The 19389-nt window shown below is 43.9% G+C and overlaps 1 protein-coding gene across 1 annotated transcript in view; it reads right to left on the reverse strand.

Moving 5' to 3' along the window:
- Window positions 1-9319: 9319 nt before the first annotated feature.
- Window positions 9320-19389, reverse strand: part of lcor (ligand dependent nuclear receptor corepressor) — a 116182-nt gene continuing 106112 nt past the window's right edge. Inside the window, exon 7 of the mRNA XM_030061195.1 lies at window positions 9320-13923. Within this exon, the coding sequence (XP_029917055.1) occupies window positions 12801-13923 (1123 nt within the window). The 3' untranslated portion in view covers window positions 9320-12800. The remainder of the gene's footprint in view (window positions 13924-19389) is intronic.

Consider the following 19389-nt stretch of genomic DNA (forward strand, 5'->3'; position numbering starts at 1 on the left):
GCCCCGCCCACCGCCGTGCCCCGCCCACCGCCGCCCTCCCTCGCCTTCATTTAAAACAGTCTTCAACTTTCTGGACATAAAAACACACGAGCCCCGCCCCCCCAACAGTGCCGTCAATATACAGTCCGCCTCGCCTGAGAAAAAGACAGGCGAGGATTGACGGGTAAAGCAGTTCTATATACAACCGTCCTCGAAACCCCGCCCACCCGCCGCCCGCCGCCCGCCCTCGACTTCGCTCATGTCCATAAATATACTTTACAGTGTCCATTTCTAGAAAAAACCCCCACCCGTTTCCATCCCCGTTTCACAGAATCAGGCTTGAAAAGACTACGACTACACTAGTTCCTAGCTCCACGACGACTACTTCTTCTGTTAACCCCAAAAAAATAAAAAATAAAAAAAATAAAAACAAAAAAACTCAAGTCGCCCTGCCCCGATGCCCTATGCTACATCATGGGGAAATACAAGCAAGAACAGAGTAAGAAAAAACACCGAAAGCAACAGAGTGAGTGATTTTTTTTACCTAACATACTGCACTGGACTTCTGTTTGTTTCCCTGAATCATCGATGGAAAAGGCGCATCCTTTTCCTTTTCAAGATAAAAGTATATGACATTAGAGATTTGTATATACATATGCATTTGTGTCTGTGTGGGGCTTGTATAGGTATATCTATGTGCACATATAGAGCATTTCTTATTCTTAAATATGTATAGTTAAATTAGAGGTTAGTTGTGTTTGCGCTTCTTTTTTTTTTTTTACATTCAGTTTTTCACGACGATAAAGAGTAGATAAGTCGATCAAAGACGAGAGGTATGCCAAAAAAAAAAAAAAAAAAGGAACGATGTGGTGGGGGGGAAACTGTGTGGTTTTTTCAAGTGGTCCACGCATTGGCCTTCATTCTTTGAGCAAACCCACTTTCTAATCTCAAAAAGACGGGAGGGAACAAGAAAAAAAAAAAAGAAAAGGATTGATCCCGTCCCTCGTCTTTCACCGGGATTAAAAAAGAGAGGAAAAAAAAGAGGTGTATGTATATATTTATATTCTGTGTGGATCCTTCTCAGCTGCTTGGAAACTGCGGGTGGATGAAAAAACGAGCGCCTCGCGTGTCCTTTCAGACGAACACAAGGTGGGCTGCGAAAGGTGGAGACCGACAAGAAGAGAAAAAAAAAAAAAAAAAAAGACGGACTGATGAGGACGTGGAACCAAAAACAGACACGGAAAGAAAAAGAAAGAAAGAAAAAGAAAGAAAGAAAAGCGATGGAACCTCCACGGAGCGCTACACACGGCGTGGCAAACGAACAAACGACGACAAGGACGAGGGGGATGAGGGAGCCATGGACAGGATCCGACAATACGTGGAGGTTGTCAAGGTTACATGGATTTCTTTTCTGAGGTATTCTGTGTTGTAAGTTTTTTTTTTTTTCTTCTTCTTCTACTTCTTCTTCTTCTTCTTCTTCTTTTTCTTCTTCTTTACATAGTTGCACACCAATAAACACCAAGATGGGAACTATCACCAAAGACTGAAAGAAAGAACAAACGCCCGAGAGTTGCGTTCCCCCCGGGACCCGGATCGGGCGCCGCTCCGTTCAAAAAACGTCCGGGGGGGTAAAAATTCGGGGAAAGCAGCTCCCCGAGTCCTGTGAGCTCGACCTCCGGAGAGGAGCGGCGGGGCGAACTTATCTCAAGTGAGCTCCTCCCCCCCGCCAGAGTTTATTCATGTTTACAATCCTTGCTGTTTATAAAGCACTGAAAAAAAGTATTTGGCTGAAAATAATGTACAGAATTCGACAAAAAAAAAAAAAAAAAGGCTTTTCAAAAAAAAAAAAAGACCCTTTTTAGGTGATGCGGTTCTGGCTTTCATGAATGGACGTCAACTTTGGCCAGATGTGTGTGTGTGAGGCGTTTGGCAGAAATCTGAGCTTCTACAATAACTCTTTTATTTTTTTTTTTCCTTTTTTTTTGCAGGAGGAACTGTACGGATATCAGACGTCTGAGCATCCGTCTCACCTGCCGTACTTCCTCGATATCCGCTCGCCGACTGGCGGTCTGTCTGACCTGGTTATCGATCGCGCTCATGCGTCAGCGTTGCTCTTCAGCTCGACTATAAATACACACTGGCTGGTGCGGGCATCTGCATGTCGTGTGTTACACTTGACATTTGGAAGGTAAAACAAGAGAGAACGCAAAAAAAAAAAAAAAAAAAAAAAAAAAAAAGGCATGTGGTTGTCAGAGAAACCCGAGTTTTTCGCTCGCGGGAGACGGAGTAAGAAGCGACAGAGGAACACAGCGATGCACTGGCAATTTGAACAAAACACAACCCCCCCTCCCCTCATTCCCCGCTCATTAGCTGATATATATTTTTTTGTTGTTTTATCTTTTAAACACAGAAAAACCTAAAAAAAAAAGAAAGTCAAGCCCGACCCACCCGCGCACCCGTTTCCACTTGCTGTATACCCTGAAACACATCAAAACAAGAGATCAGAGACATCATACAACATTAACGGCCAAACCTTTAAAATATTGAGTCTCTTTTGTGCAGAGAGTTCATGAAATTTTCAACAAGACTGAAATATTAACAAACCGCCAAACGTATATATATATATATATATATTTATATATATAGACACTTTTTTTTGTTGTTGTTCAGAAACAGTTCTTAATATTGCAGAGGACGACGATGATGATGATCCCCTCTCGCTGCAGAAAAAACAACAACAACAAAAAAAAACGCAAGCCCTGTCTTAAAAGAGAGAGAAAAACAAAAAAACAATCCAAATCTGCAAGTTCCTCATCAGAGTTCAAGACATCGCCGGCAGACCTGCCAGGGCGGCAAAGCCTCTGTGAAAAGAGAAAGGAGGAGGGGGTGAGGGGTGAAGGGAGGGAGTCTGATTGGTGGAGGAGACAGAAGGAAAGGGGAAAAAAAAAAAAACGCCTCCGGGTGGCAGAAACAACCCCGAGAGGCGGAAGTGATGGGAGGTGAAGGACCCGAAACGGCACCCGCCTCCTCTGGGATAGAAAGACAGGCTGTCAGACCCCACGGTGCCATGGAGTGTGTGTGTGTGTGTGTGTGTGTGTGTGTGTGTGTGTGTGTGTGTGTGTGTGAGAGAGAGAGAGTTTGGGGTGTGCTGCGAGGGAAAGGGGAGTGGGGTGAGATGCTATTCCATCAAAGAAAGTGACAGTAAAAGCAACCGACATTTACAGAGAGAGAGAGAGAGAAAGAAAGAGAGAGAGAGAGAGAAAGAAAGAGAGAGAGAGAGAGAGAGAGGTGTTGAAGCCGCCTCACACGTCTGAGCGACAGGCCAATCAAGATGTGACGCGCGAAAGAGGAAAAGAGAGAAGACCGCCGCGGTCAACAGACAATCAGAGGACACTGCCGTCGAGGACCGCCAGCGGGAGGCGGGACCAATCACGTCCCGGCGGCTCGGCGGGCGTTACCCGGCGTTCGCCCGGCGACCGCGACGCGCTCGGCTCGCGTTTTCAAAATCAAGCACCCCGGACTCCCCGGGGCGTCCCGCATGGCGAGTCCTCGAGACCGACTGAGGTAGCAGAGACAAGAGAGACCATCTCAGAGACGCAGCCGAGAGACGGCCTCACACATTCAACACACCGATCCCGCACACACACACACACACACGTTTAAAAAAAAAAACAATTAAAAAAAACGCGAGAGCAAGAAAGAGAAAGAGGTGCTTTTTGCATCTTTTTGCCGCAGAGCAGCGAGGAGAAAGTGGCGAGGGGACGAGGAGAGAGGACATTCTGCGATCGGCTCTGGACAAACATCAACATGTCAACAGGACTTCTGGGAAAAAGCAGGATAAAGCGAGAAAAACAACAACAACAACAACAACAACAAAGCGGCAGCGTTCGCACACAGAGTGTCCGCACTGGGACTGTTGGTGGTTCGGGTCGGACACGCCTCCACGCCGGAGTGACGCCGCAGGATTGTCATGGCAACACGCGAGGGCACCCGATGAAACGCACTCTCATCACCGAGCGCGTTCCTTTGAGCCGCCTTTCGAAATTTATTTTCACGTCGGGGTCTGATTTTTTTGAATTATTTTTTTATTTTTTATTTTTTTTGCCGCCTAATCCTCCCCTCCCCTTTTGCTCTTTGGGGCGGAGCTCCAGATGAACCGCGTCACCTTGTAATCACAGCCGCCGTCCGCGTGTGTGCCGAGGCGTGTGTGTGTGTGTGTGTGTGTGTGAAGTGGATTCCAGTAAAAGCCTGTTGTTTGAGCGCGGCGCGGGGGCGGGGACGGCGACCTTTGGCGGCCTTTATTCTTCTCGGCTTCGCTCAGATTTCATCCCGGCGCTCCCGTCCACCTCCTCCGCCCGCCGCGTCTCCGCGCTCCGACCGTCTGTGTGCGGCTGCCATCTGTGCACGGAGGCTCTCTGCCGAGGCGGAGGGGCCGGGCTCGTCGAGAGGCGAGAAAAACGGCGAGTGTGAGAAAATGTCTGCCGGCGAGCGTTTCACAGCGCGGCAGAATGACAGGGGTGGAAATTTAAGACGACAAATTTGACCCAAATCTTCGTGCGATGTGATGTTTTGCCTCAAAAAAAAAAAGGAAAAGGAAAAGGAAAGAAAAAAGTCGATGTGGAAGCGATGGCTCCATGATTTCACTCGGGTGGTTAGATTACGCGTGATTGGGAAACCGACCCTTGGTGATTAGATTTGAGATTGTGATTAGAGTCCGCAAAAGGCACTCCCCAATTAAACTAAAAAAAAAAAAAAAAAAAATTAAAAAAATAATCAATTAACTTCCCGGCTGCACCATGGGCTCAGCGAGGACGAGGAGTTAAAGGGGATCCAATTAGTGGATTAACGAGCCGGCGCTGGCATTCATTTAAAACGAGTCTGACTGGGAGATTAGACGCTACAGAGGCACAATGTCAAAAAAAAGAGGAGCTGAGCTTTTCCAAAACACTGAAAATCCGGTTTGAAGAGACTTTAGCGTCTCAAATCACCTGCAGGGCTTTGAAAAGTGACACTAAAGTCACATTTGGCATCCTCAGATTTGTTAAAGTCGGAAATAGAAGTATAATTCAGAAAAGGGGCGCAATTCTGAGTTTGGTTGCTCGGACAGTGGAGTGATAATGGAGCATGAACAGGGGGCGAGGCGAATTCGAGATCCTGCAATGCACTGCAAAAACTCAAAATCTTACCAAGATTATTTGTCTTATTTCTAGTCAAAATATCTCATTACACTTAAAATAAGACATGATCACCTCAGAAGTAACTTGTTTTTACACAATTGTCTCTTGTTTCAAGTGAAAATTTGCTTGAAACAAGTGAAAATTTGCTTGAAACAAGTGAAAATTAGCTTGAAAGAAGAAACAAATTTTGCCAATGAAACAAGCAAATTGTCTAAAAACAAGTTACTTCTTAGGTGATCATGTCTTATTTTAAGTGTAATGAGATATTTTGACTAGTAATAAGACATTTTTGACTTGAAATAAGACAAATAATCTTGGTAAGATTTTGAGTTTTTGCAGTGTAGGACAGAACTGCAGACACGCTGAGCAGAAAAGAAAAGAAAACCCCCAACAAAAAACAAAAAAAAAAAATTGCATTTTTTTCCACAAATTAGTTCATGGCCTTAAGTCCGATGCCAAATCTGTGGTGCCGCTCGGTTTCATACGAACAGCTGGGTGGGGGGGCCAGGGGGGGTCGGCATCGCTCCAGAGGCGTGTCTGGCCTTTAAGATCTGTGCTCAACTCGCCGGCGAGCAGCTGGACGACGACGCCGCGTCTTCACCGGCATTTTGACATTTACAGCCCGGTGTCGTCACACTCTGCGATGGAAGGAGCTGCACGTTACAGCAAAATCTTTTAGCGCCGCATGAACAATCGACTGAGGAAAAAAACAAAAAAAACCAAAAAAAACAGAAAAAGAAATGAGTGTCACAGGCGCAGCATTAGAGACAATCAAATCACCAAACCAGTTGGAGCGATTAGAGAGGAAAACAGCACAGAAAGGGAGGACAGACCTTGTTGCATTAGAGAGGAGGAGTCCTGGGGGGAAGGGAGGAGGAGGAGGGGGGGGGTCACACTTAAAGGAAAAATCCACCCAAAACCCTTTAAATCTGTGAGAGAAACAGCTGGGTCCATTTCCTTTGCTTGTGTATTTTTCTTTTTTCCTGCACAGACCTAGCCAAAGAAATCCCCAGCAGCCATGATGGAGGCTGATAAGAGGGAAATAAATGCTTCTGCTTCAGCATCAAGGATAAATACTGATATTTTAATAGATTTTTCTTTGTTTTCTTTTTTTTAAACCAATGTTTGATTATCGCACAGAGAGAAATCTCCAACCTCAGGCGCAGGAAATGGACCACAAGGCAATGCTGCAACAACAAATGTTATATATTACAGGCGGATTAAGTGAATTAAATGAAGTTTTTACAGGTCACGCCTCTATATAAACTGTGATGTAAAAAAAAAAAAAAAAAAAAAATCGGAGGGGATGGATTTTTCCGTTAAGGATGGGATGACTGGGCGAGTAATGAGAGTCGTGTTTGAGACAGAAAAACAAAACAAAGTGTGTTTTCACAGAGGCAGTGCCTTCAGTGTCCCGGCGTGCCGGATCAAAATCGCCCAGCGGGGCTGATGTGCTGCAGGCCTCCGGACAAAACACACCCACCTGCTTCTAAAAGAGACACGGCAGACTCCCCGCTTCATAATTATACATAAAACCCGCCTACACAAAGTGTGGCTACCTGATGAGGAGGGACTGTGTGTGTGTGTGTGTGTGTGTGTGTGTGTTTGTGTGAGTTGCAGGTGCGTCATATCTATACGTGTGTGTGTGTGCTATGCTCTTCCATGGCTGTATGTGCTAGAGAGAATACAGCATCGTATTCAGAAAAAACCTGGCTTCTGGCTTTTGAAAGAATTTCTCTTTTCTTTTCTTTTCTTTTTTTGTCTTTTTTTTTTTACGAAAACAAAGAGAGGAAAAAGAAGATGCCATCAGAGTTTAACGACAGTACGAGTAACGACGACGAGGACAACGGTTAATTCAAAAAACTGCTTCCATCAGTTAACATCTAAAAATCTGAAAACGAGCCGTACTAAAAATCCTGATTTTTCTTTTTGTGTGTGTGTGTGTGTGTGTGTTTGTGTGTGTGTTTGTGTTTCTAATGTACAATCAGCTGCTTTGAAGTGGTCGGACCTGAGGTATAAATGACAACCAGATATGCAGCGTGACGGAGAGAGAAAAAAAAAAAAAGAAAAAAAAGAAGAAAAATAAGGAGGAGAAATGCCTCCAGATTGAGGAGCATGGCAATCATGTACATATGGTTCTTTCCTTCCTGGTACAGCATCACGCACCACCCGAGACACAATGGCACGTCATGTGGCGTCTAGAAAGTGAGGTTACAGTAGTTGCTGTTCAACTTTTTTTTTTTTTTTTCTTCTTCTTTGATCGTGTTTTTGACAATCGTTCACTCACACGTAAGAAGAAAAAAAAAATCCCAAATATTTAAAAAAAAAATAAAATAATAAAAAACAACCAGAAAAGCAAAAGAGAACTCGACTGGCTTACCTGAAGATGTAAAACAGTAAAATAAATACATATATATTCATAAGTATATAGCTTTTTTTTCATTTTCATCATATAAAGGTACATTTGTGTGTGTGTGTGTGTGTGTGTGTGTGTGTGTTGGGGGTGTTGTTGCGTTGATGTTTTTTTTTTTTGGAATGCAGTGTAAAAAGAAGTTTTGGATAGATTTATACAAGACAGTAGATAAAAGAAGGTTAACTTGTCCACCTGTCCACTAATCTCCCCTCTGGGTCTCTGATTTCTCTGGGTGTGAGAAATAAAAAAAAAATAAAAAATAATAAATTAAAAAAAAAAAAAAATCCCCCTGTCAAGTTTCAACCTGGAGTTATGTTACGGCTAAAAACAGCAAAACAAAATGACAAAAAAAAAAAAAGAGAAAAAGAACAAAAAGAGCTCGTTCTTTGTCAGAGCAGGGTGGGACAGACCTGACTTATCGCCTCCAGGGTGAAACCAGACGACTGAATCCCAAAATGTGGTTTGAGTTTTAGAGGAATCAATACGGGAGGGTTAGCATCCAACCCCCCCCCTTCCTCACCCGCCCCCCCTCCCCTCCCTCCACCCCTCCCGCCCCACCACACCCCTCCCGCCAGCCCTGACAATCTCTAGGAACAGAAGAAACTGTAGAAAACCTGTTTTGCTTTTGTTTCTTTCTTTCTTTCTTCTTCTTCGTTTTTTTTTTTTTTGTTTCGTTTTGTATTTTTATTTTTTTTTTAACCGCTCAATCTAAACTACCACAAGGTTTTGTTTGTTGTGTGAAAAAATACCTGAAAAGAGGTAGGGTGGCAAATATTGGTCAGTCAGACACGTGAACCGTCTCCCTCCTCCCTTCGCGAGAGGGAGGCGAAACAAAGAGAAGGAAAACAAAACGAAAGCGATAACACCAACAAAAAAAAAAGAAAAGAAAAGAAAAGAAAAGAAACGAAAAGAAACGGAGGAGGATACTATTATTTCCCAGAGTATCGGCTATCCCTGCGCCGGGCTTCCAGGCGAGGGATACACAAAAGTACGAGGCACGGAAAGGAGTTATTTTTCCGAGATTGAGGTATAGCACTTGGACACTGCTGGCCAAGCTGATATATAGTATATATATGTCTATACATTACATCTAGTACAGGTAGTTAAGTCTTGCGCCATTTTCCGACTGACAAATATTGCTGCCCATCCCGTTGGCTCTATCCTGAGACATTTACAGTACTGAAGGCTACTGGTGCGCGCCGGCATCAGAAAACTACTGTGTTTCCAATGCAAGCAGCATAAAGTGAGATTAAAGTAATTCTAATACAAGAGAAACTAAAAACAGTCTGTTCAGAATTAACTGACAGTGCCATCTTTTTGCAGATATCTATCGTGGTATGTGAGGTTGAGATATTCATTTCGGTTCACTACATTCATTATGTGTGTTTTTTTATATATATAATGTATATTTATATATATATGTGTGTGTGTGTGTTTGAGTGTATAAATAGATATATACTGTTCTCTTAAGTATATAATAGAGTATGAGGTTTCTTAAGGAACAGCAGTGAGACTCAGTTGCAAGGAGGAGGACTTTTTCGGACAGGGGGAACCGTTAACCACATGACTATAAACAATCAATAGAACCCAATAGAAACCAAATGAAATGGAATAAATACACCTTAAATGGCATGCACCTCAGTAGACAAGATCAGGCTGAAACAGGGCCCTTTTTTTTTTTTTTTCAAAAATTTTTCAGTCTTCTCACGAACATAAACATACATTTTGTTGATCTTTTTTTTTTCTTCTCAAAGCAGTGATGAATTTATATTAAATGCCAGACATAATGGTTGGAAATGTGTTTGTGCACGCCGAGAAAATTTCTGTAAATGATTAGAGATTTGCATAAATTATGCGCAAGAGATTGGCCCTTCAGAAATAACCCCTCTCAGGGGAGACGGCTCTAAGTGCTGGTGGAGGAGTTTATCCATGCACACACAGTGCATTGTGTCACACTAAGTGCCAATAGTACTAATTCTACACTTTTTTTCTTCCTCAGCACAAATCCATGCTATACATGCATTACATGAAACAAGCCATGAGTGCCGTAGTTAGTGCTTTAGGGGGTTTTTTCTTTGTTTTTGTTTTTGTTTTTGTTTTTTGGGGGGAAGGGAGGGGGGTGTCAATTAAGTAATTACATACTTTAAGTAATCTTTTGTCAAATTCTTTTCTAGCTAAGTGAGCAGCCTCGTCGCCTTTTGTGAAAGGCGTCTTGGTGTGAAGTGCTTCAACTCTGGAGCTTCGATCCTGTTTTCACTATCAGATCAGGCATTGTCTTCAGCTGGCTGTCATGTCCAATCTCACTCAATGCACCTGACAACTTTTTAGACACTTCAAATGCTCGGCATTATCAAAGTGTTGGATGCATTTGATGCACGGCCCCTGGCCCCGTGCCGCTCCAGGGGTCTCTCTTCCCCATTGGCTATGCTTATCTGCCAATCCAAGCCAAGGGTGTTTCAAAGCTTATCTCTAAAAACGCTGAGAGCCAGTGCACGGCTAATGAAGATTGTATGCAATCAAGAGTTAAAAATGATTATAATAATTATATAGTGATTAATTCGTCGTTTTATTTGGATTGGAGTATCTCTGGCCCCTGATTAGACGTTTTGACGAGTTCTCCACATCGAGTCCGATAAGCGTCTCCCCGACCCAAAGTCAGCCAAAAGCAAACTGGTGCATGCCATTTCAAAGAGGGTGATCAACGAAAAAAACCAAAGAAAAGAAATCAAATAAATAAATGTACAATACATTTCAAAAAGGAGTGAATCATCATCATTTCATCTGAGTTGAAACAACAGACATGTACAATTCTCATGTTAAAAATCTCACAGACTGGGTGAGCACCAGGCAGTGTTAGGAGCGAAGAGCAACATTTACCACAGAGCAAGAGTGGGCCAAAGAACATTACAACCAAAAAAAGCTTTTTTTGTCTACTTCTATCTTTTCCTAATGGAAAACAACTGAAAGAGTCTTTTTTCTTCTGTGTCCTCTGAGGGATTTTTTTTTTTTTCCTCAGGCTGCGATGATAGTTTTTCTATCCCTGGTGCTTCAGCGGCGAGGGGAAGGAAAACGACAACTAGACTACACTACACAAAACTTAGCTTGTTCAAGCTGTCAACCAGTGTTTTTGTCGAGGAGGTAATTGAGAGGGAAAAAAAGAGTATGTTTGGGTCCAAGCTGCAGCTTTCTGAAAATCTTCAGACACTAAAGCTTTTTTCTTTCATCTCTCTGTGCTCCTCGTCTCTTCCAGCTCCACATCCCTCAGCACCAACACACCAATAAGAAGAGCTACACCACATGCATAACCTCAAACAGCTTTCTTTCTCTCTCTTGTTTTTTTTTCTTTTTCATTTTAGAAAAGTGCTATTTAGAAGTTTATCGGCAAAACTTCCATCCCCAACCCAACTTCAGTGTTTTTTTCTGTTCTTTTTTTATTGATTAGCCAGTCTATTGGCTATGGCGCTGCCATATCTGCCTAATCCTAGCCGCCTCTGAAGTAGCATTAAAGAGAGGCGTGTCTTGTCCTCCTGCCTTTCAACTATAGGTCCCCGCAGGAAACGTCCATGTTTGAAACCCACATCGTCTGTCTCAGTTACCCTGAGTTAAAAATGAGGAGAAAAAATCATCCAGAAATGCGGATTGGCTTTTACGTCATCAGTGTCATAATAATTTATAATATATTAAATCTGCCTTTCTCTCCCTCGCCTCTATCAACTACCCCTCCCCAATGCAAAACGTCCCCCCTCCCACCCCAAACCGTCCCGTCTACAAATGCACATCAATCGTAGTAAACTGCCTTTAAAACCGTCTTTGAAAGTTCAAAACAACTCAGAGAGGGAGAAGAAATCGTTAAAACTCGTTAGCTAAGCCGCCTCTGCTTAGTTTGATTGGAGAAGGAATAAAACAAACGTCAGAAATGTGTCGTCGTTAGCTAAGGCCAGCTAACACCCGTTAGCTAGGGCTAGCTAAAGCCTCGTATGGGAATAGATAATCAACTGGATAGCAGCAGGGTGTCACGTTCTGATCCCAGAGAGCCTGCAAGCTCGCACGCCAGGCGGCTCCGGCGTTCTGGGATCAGCGGTGAGACGCTGGCGGAGGTGCACGAGGGAGCAGTCCACCTTAAAAACAGCTGATCCAGAACCGGATTACCCCTTGACTTGTCCCCTGGCAATAAAGGAGTGAAAGAGCATCCCGGATCTGATTCTGGATCAGAGCTCGTCGGGTGACTTGCGCCCCCCGACCTGTTGCGAGGTTGCGGCTGGGCTTCAGAGACAGACCATAATAAGTGCATGATGCTAGGGCAACGATGCCGAGGTAACCTGGTCTGTAAGCGCCAGACCCAAAGTGTAGTGCAAAAGAAAGCAAAAACAAAACAAACAAACAAAATAAAGACAGAGGAAAAAGAAGTCTATCTTAGAAGTCAGTAGTATCTACGAAATTCACAAACATGCATCCCTGAATGACTTTTGTGTGTCTTTTTTTTTTTCATTCAAAAAGGACGGGTTAATGTTGCTTTCGTCCACATAGAGAATAGCAGAATATCTAAGGAGGAAAGAAAAGGTTTGCAGTTAAAGCGTAATGGCTACCTGGCAATAAGAGAATGGGTTTTGATTTAGAACCCTGGTGAAAAATATCAATGGCATGATAAACCTTTACAGTTGGCTTTCAAATGTAATAGACAGTTCACTTACCAATTTTAACTAGTACTCCATGAGAGAGGGGAGGGGTCAAAGGACCTTAATTTGTCAGTTTGTTCAAAAGGGTTGATTTTCAACCTTCCCCTCGTTTTCCCCAAATTGGAATGGTCCACAGCCCAAACTGCATTTAGAAGCAGTTACGGGTCAGTGTGTCAAGTTCAGAAAAGAGGGGGATTGGGTTTCGGACTGGGGATTATCAGCATGCTTAAGAAAATTTCATTAATTGTCATGTAACTCATGTCTTTCACTGCATTTGTTAAGCTCCTGGATAAGAAAGCTGAACAAATGCTTGTACGGCGTCGCTCATGTGACACCTGTTAAAAACCAGCCGATTAGTTGTTTCTCTCCAGTTTGTTTTTAAGAATCCTCCTCTTATTATCCCTGCGTTTGTGCTCACCCAGATACTGCAAAGTAAATTGGCACAAATAAAGCCCCATCCGTTTTCAAATTACTTTAGTCATTTAAGGTTTATAGTTTTTTTTTGTCGTTTAAATCGATTGGTTTCGAATTGTCATCAATCTCTTCATTTCCGTCTTAATCGTCCTTGAGCTCGGCAGCTGCCAGCGGCGGCCCGTCGTCTCGCGGGGTCGCGGTGGGCGTGTTCTCCGACTCCGCAGCGGAATCCTGGCCTCCTGCTTCCATCCTCATCATCAGCTTGAGCTTCTTCTTTGGGGGGTTCTTCAGGGTTCCCATCCGCTCCTTGACCTTGTACTCCAGGGTGCTGTGAGGAATCCCGTAGATGTTCTGGGCCTTGGACACGCTCATCTTCCCGCTCATCACCACCGCTATGGCCTCCTCCAGGATCTCGCTGTTGTACTGGCGGTAACGGCCCCTCTTCTTCCTTGGCTGCTTTGAGCTGGGGTCCCCTTCCACATCGGAGGTGGAGTAAGCTGGCCCCGAGGTGGAGTGGTCCACGTCAGAGCCCCAGTAGTCGGCCGCCCCATCCAACAGGCCTCCAAGGCTTCCTCCCAGCCCTCCTCGGCGGTTCTGCTTGGGCAGAATGGCTCTCAGCTTCCGGCTCAGGGCGTTCTCCCCGTGGCCACCGCTCCCCACCCCCATGGCGCTGTAGCCGTACAGCTCTGAGGCATGGGAGTCCCAGGAGAGATCCATGCCTCGAACTTGGGGGATCTTCAGGTCCACAGGAGGCGAGTGACCCTGCTCTCTCTTGCCCTCGTGGTGGTGGTGGGCCTTGGAGACCTGGTTGTGGTGGTGATGGTGGTGTTGGAGGGAACTCTTAGAGGAGAAGGCTCCGTGGTGGTTGTGGTGGTGGTTCTCCAGGAACAGAGGCAGCTCTTTGAGGTCGCTGAGGGCCCCGCTCAGAGCTCCGCCGGCCTGCTTCAGCTTCAGCAGGTTGTCCAGGTGGGCTTTGCCGCCCCATGGAGACGAAGAGCCCTTCTGGCCAAGCAAGGAGTGGGACTGCCCGTGGTTGAGCAAGGCGGCTGACTCAAGATTAGCCAATGAGAGAGCAGCAGGCTGTCTCAGGAGGCGGTGCTTCTGGCTAAGGAGCTCTTCCTTGATGAGCAGCGAGCGGGCCAGCGGGGGCTTGAGGGAGGTGGAGCTGACGAAGTTCTCCCTCAGTCCGTCCTGCAAGCTTCTCGGCAGCAGGCCATCCTCCTCATCCACCTCTCGGAAGGTGCGGTCCACTCTCAGAGAACGACTGTTTGGAGGGAGAAAAAAAAAATACAAAGTTAGAAATGGATAGATAGATAGATAGACACGTTATTCATCCCGAAGGAAATTCACAGTTTTCAGCAGTATCCACAGAGTACAAGATTAAGTAAATAAAAAATAAAGAATAATAAAAAATAAAGAATAATAAAAAAAAATAAAGAATAATAAAAAATAAAGAATATAAAAAATAAAGAATAAAAGATGACACTCGAGATCTAAAGATCTAAGTACCCAATGTGCAAAAAAACAAAAAAACCAGTGTGCATCGATGTATACAATGCGCATAGATGTGATGGGAGGTTGGCTGGTCCACTTGTCAAATATGCTATAATAAAGACCTGAAGAATGGAGACCTGAGGTGTCATTCATTTTTGGAGTGCCGCCTTCCCTATCGATGTAGACTACTTTGTGCTCTAGGCTGAACGCCCACTCTGAAAACACTGAGAAGCACACTCGCTTGCTGCTTGTTAGAAATGGTCAGTGTCAGAAATCTTACAAATCTTATAATAAACCTTATAATACAACAAAATACAACAAATAATACAACAAATTATAATATAACAGCATTGACTCAATATTGACTACAATTCCCACAATATCCTGAGATGCACCGATGCACACTGACTGGCCAAATGAGTGTGTGGCAATGGGCCGGTCTTCTTATAAAATGGCATGTAACCTCTGAACGGGTTAACAGAACATCATTTTGGTGATGAACCTGGAGTTTGCGTAGTGTTGCAGAGGTAGAGTACACAGTGTTATTCAATGTTCATTTTTGACACCTTCCATTGGGGCAAGCCAGTGCTAAAGGAACATTTCATCCAATGCAAAAACAAGAAGACTGGGCAAATGCTATTTGACCAGTTTCTGTGTGATCTGGTGAGGTTTGCAGCCTGTTGAGCTTCCCTGTCTCGTGGCACCTCAATACAAGGGGTCTGAATGAGTCGGGCACTCATTTCTGCCAAAGAGCTGTTTCAGTCCACAACAAAATGCACTCGCTGGGGTCGGACAGATGCAGTTGCAGGTGTTATTTGGCTGGAAATTGTTCCAAACGCAACTCTTTGACTCCCCAAAGGCTGTGAATTACGGCAGATATCTGTGCCACTGTTTCTGGAAAGAGCGGGTGCCGTTGAGTTTTTCACATGTGCATTTTTGATAGTTTGAGCTCCACAAAAAAAAAAAAATACCCATCTTGCCCAAATGCACTGGGGTGATGGGAGACAGGGACAACCGTTGCACACCGAGTTGCACACAGAACCTAGCTGGATGGATGGATTGCACGAGAGTTAAGTGGGAAAAGAAACTTTTTATTTTTCATTTTGGCTGAACTGTTCCTTCATGTTTCTGACTTCACAAGTTTTTCAAAAGAAGTTACATAAGAACAGCGAGTTGGCATGTCTAAAAATCTCCCTACAATAAAACCTTTTGTTTAAAACACATTAAATCTCATTATCATTTGCAGCAATGTCACTTTTGATTTTAGTTAGGTAGAACTGAAATAAACAAGAAACGTGTGTGTGTGTGTGTGTGTGTGTGTGTGTGTGTGTGTGTGTGTGCAAGAAGAGTGTCAGCAGGAAGTATTACTGCTGATTATACTTTGACACAAACAACATGTTTGGCTTCACTTAGCACTTTTAATATTAACAGTGAATTAGGTCTTTGGTGAATTAGTTATTATATTAAAGCTGAAATACTAGTGGGATATTAGAGTCATGTTTTTTCTCTTAGATCTGATTAATTAGATCAACAATTAGTGTTCCTATAATATCCACACACAATTCAGATTGAACATAAAGCATCAATCATAGTTTGCGCATTTTTTTTTTTTTTTTAAGTTAGACTTTTCCTCCAGGATCTCGGATATTTTTGCAAAGTGTTTGCACAATATTTCCTCTCCACAGGCTATGTGTCAGTAATAGTGTTTCTTTCTGTTTAGCACGGACTCAAAGTAACTTGCCGCTGATGGACCTAATTATTTTCTCAGTGACACAAACAGCAAGCGACAACAAGAGGATTGTTAGACGAGCGTGGCGAAGGTTCAGAGAAGTGCAGGAGGTAAACAGACGTACACAAGGCTGTGAAATTCATAATGCACGGCGTGAATGTCTGCTAAGCTAATGAATAATGGAACAACGGTGAGAGAAGGAAAGGGAAAGGCTTAAACGCAAGGACGCGGTATCGCTCCGGCGATCTACGAGGTGACGAGACGCCGAGGATTAATTCAGGGATGTTAAAAGGATTCATGACTCGGGGGGCGGCCCGGTGGCTCGGTGGGGCTCGACTCCAATCTGCGACCGACCCCCCGCTCAGCTGGGCTGTCCCGTAAAGCAGAGACACCATAAAATAATTCCAAAAAAAAAAAATCCATCTTTCATACAAATAAATAAGCCTGACTGCCTGGAGATGTACACTATATCATTCAAGTTTCATTTTATCTTTGGAGTTTGAGTTCTAAAACTCCTAAACTCCAAACACACTGTGTAAACAACACTTTTGTGCCAGAGGCAATAAAAAAAAATATGTAAATAAGAATCATGAGATTTTGCAATTATAAACAATCATAATTTTTGAACACTATGCCCATAAATATGCGAATGATCCATCCACGTTTAGTCTGTTAACCTGTCCTCTTCAGTCATTTACGTTTATTCTGAATTATTTGTTTTAAATATCCAGTGAAATTTAAGCGGAAGCAGGTGGAGCTCTTGTTCAGTTTGTGCATATTCAAAGATTCAAGGAAACTTTATTGTCATACCAGCAACACATGCATGCACATGAGGAGGCACGAATTAAGAACTGAGGCCCAGTCAAGCCATGAACAAATAAAAAAAAAACACAATATAAATATATATATTAAAAAAAATCTACCTTTTGCTCCATTTTTTTGATATTTAAAGATTTTTTGATATTTCTCCATCCTGCTTTTTGGATGCGTGTGCTTTACTTTCCTTCACCTTTAATTGCATCCTTTGAATTACGCTGAAACAATGCTGAGCTGAAGTGAATTAATAGCATATCCCTTCTTTTGAAATAAATAAATAAATAAATAAATAAAAGCTGTGGTCTGCAAACATGCCGCGTCGCATTTCAAGTTCCCGAGCAGCACCTCTGCTCCCGAGGAGTCGTTTTCGCGTGCTGAAACATGTGATTCAATGCAAAGCCAAAGTGCCTCCACTTGAACTGCTGCAGCCACCGTTCCTGCTGCTACGTAACTATAGCAACAGTGGCACGTCTCTCAGAAAGAAGAAGAAGAGAAAAAAAAAAAAAAAACAGTCCCTTAGGTTTCTAATAAGAGGAAACAGCTTGTTGAATCAACTGATGATGGTGGGGGGGGGGAAAAAAGAAACTTCAGGGAAATATTATATCCATCAGTCGGTGAGGTATTCTGATGAGCTGTGTGGCGGGGAGTCCTCAGCGGGAGCTTCGAGACAGATTATCGCGGCGGGGGGTCTCGGCCTCGTTGAAAACAATACAGGGTTAACGAGGCGCTTTGGAGTCCACCCTCCGTTCTGTTACAGTCATCAGGGAGGCTCCGCCAGACACCACGAGTGGATCTGAGGATTCAACTTGATCCTGCATTTGTGAAAGTAGCACACGCGCAAAAAACTGAGAGACACACACACAGACACACACACACACACACACACACACACACACACAGAACAGGCGGGTTTCCCCATAGAGAGGCGTTCAAAGAGAGCAGCGTTTAAGAGTAATGCTGCAACACTGCGGAGGGGAGAGCAGAACCACGGCGGCCGCGCGTATGATCTGTGTTCCCTGATCGACTGCGCGCCACTTTGTGAACGCTGATATTGATTTCATATATGCAATACTCGTCCGCTTTGACTTTCATCGTTTTCATGCCAAAACCGGAGGAATTCGGTATTTTATTTTGCATGTAAGTGGGGAGAAAAGCCTCTGAAACGGCATCAAAAACATCGCTGGACACTAAAAAAAACAAACCCAGACTTAAAAGCCTGTGGAGGGTTGGCGGCTCTTTAATCCAAGGTGACCACACCAGGAAAATCTGGGATTAAGTGCTACCTTTAAATGAAGAAATTACTTTACAGAAAAACATAAAAGGAGAAACGAAATAAAATGCTGCACGTTTTCCAGAATATAAGGTCACTATTGGCCCGATGTGGCGATCTAACCCCACTGTGTACTTGAGGAACGTGGCAGCGGAAGATGGAGCGCTGTCAGCAGGGGTGGAACAAGACCGAGACCTCCCCTCCCCCCTCACACACACACACACACAGCCTTTCCCTCCTCTCCCCTGGTTAATATTACATGATGCGATCATTAAAGACTCCTGCTGAAGTGTGGCTGAGAGCCTTGGGGTCTTTGGGGCCACGCAGCCCTCAGGCGGGAGACAGACTTGATTCCTGAGGGACCGAAGACGAAGTTTCCCGTTCTGCCTCCAGTCGTGGCGTGGACACACTTCACCGCTGGGCCGTCACTTCGCTGGATTTACCTTCATTAATTATCTCACAGGATTCATGCGCTTTTATGGTAAAAATGGGTAAAAGCCAAAATATGACAAATCTATGTATGTGTTTTGGAAAGATGGTCTACCTGAAGAATGACATTTTCTTAGCAGCTTCCAAATTGAATTGAATTGAATTGACCTTAAAAGTGGAAACTGCACACACCCAGCCCACATGAGGCTCTCATCATACTATTACAATAAAAATCCAATATAAATTACCAAAGTGGATCATTGTCTGGGAATGATTGATGGAGCACCCATTTTTCTGTAGCATCCTTCCTCACTTTCACTTTCACTTTCACTTTCACAGCCCGGCGTGCAACCAACGTCCTCAACAAACAGCGTCTGAAGGCCGGGATGGGGTCACGTTTCTCATTCACTCCCCACTGCCAATTTTTTCACAGACTCGGACTTGAACCAGCAACTTTCCCGTTGGAGGCCCTGTAGGATGAAACCTCCAGGCTGCTTCTTCTGCTGAGGTTTGATCATTCGGACACCTGGTCGGCACCTGCGGCACACCTGACTGGCCTCCCTCTGGGGTCCCTCTCAAGATTTCTTCCCTTTTTTCCTCTCATCAGTTGTATTTTTTTTTTTTTTTTTTGCTGTTATGTTATCTGTTATGTTATATTATGTGCTGTTATACACTTGTGAGCCTATAAAGCTCTTTGAGTCTGTACAGGGTGTGCAGGCTGAGGGAGTTCAGATCAGTCTATCCTTCCAGATCAATGTCCGGTCTACAAGCGGAGAGCAGCAGCAAATGTCGCCTCATCACTTATTTCCTACATGTCATTTTCTCTAACCCTTAAATGCAGAAGTGGGTCCAAACTGACCCAATCTGATTGTAGTTTTTTTTTTTCTCCCCCCTATTTCTTTGCAATGAAAATATTTCATCTTTTCATGTTCAAGGTGTTCCTGTTTTTGATATCGTCCCATTAAATTTTTTTTATTTACTTTTTGTACTTT

Source organism: Myripristis murdjan, chromosome 1 (assembly GCF_902150065.1).
Source record: "Myripristis murdjan chromosome 1, fMyrMur1.1, whole genome shotgun sequence".
NCBI lineage: Eukaryota > Metazoa > Chordata > Actinopteri > Holocentriformes > Holocentridae > Myripristis > Myripristis murdjan.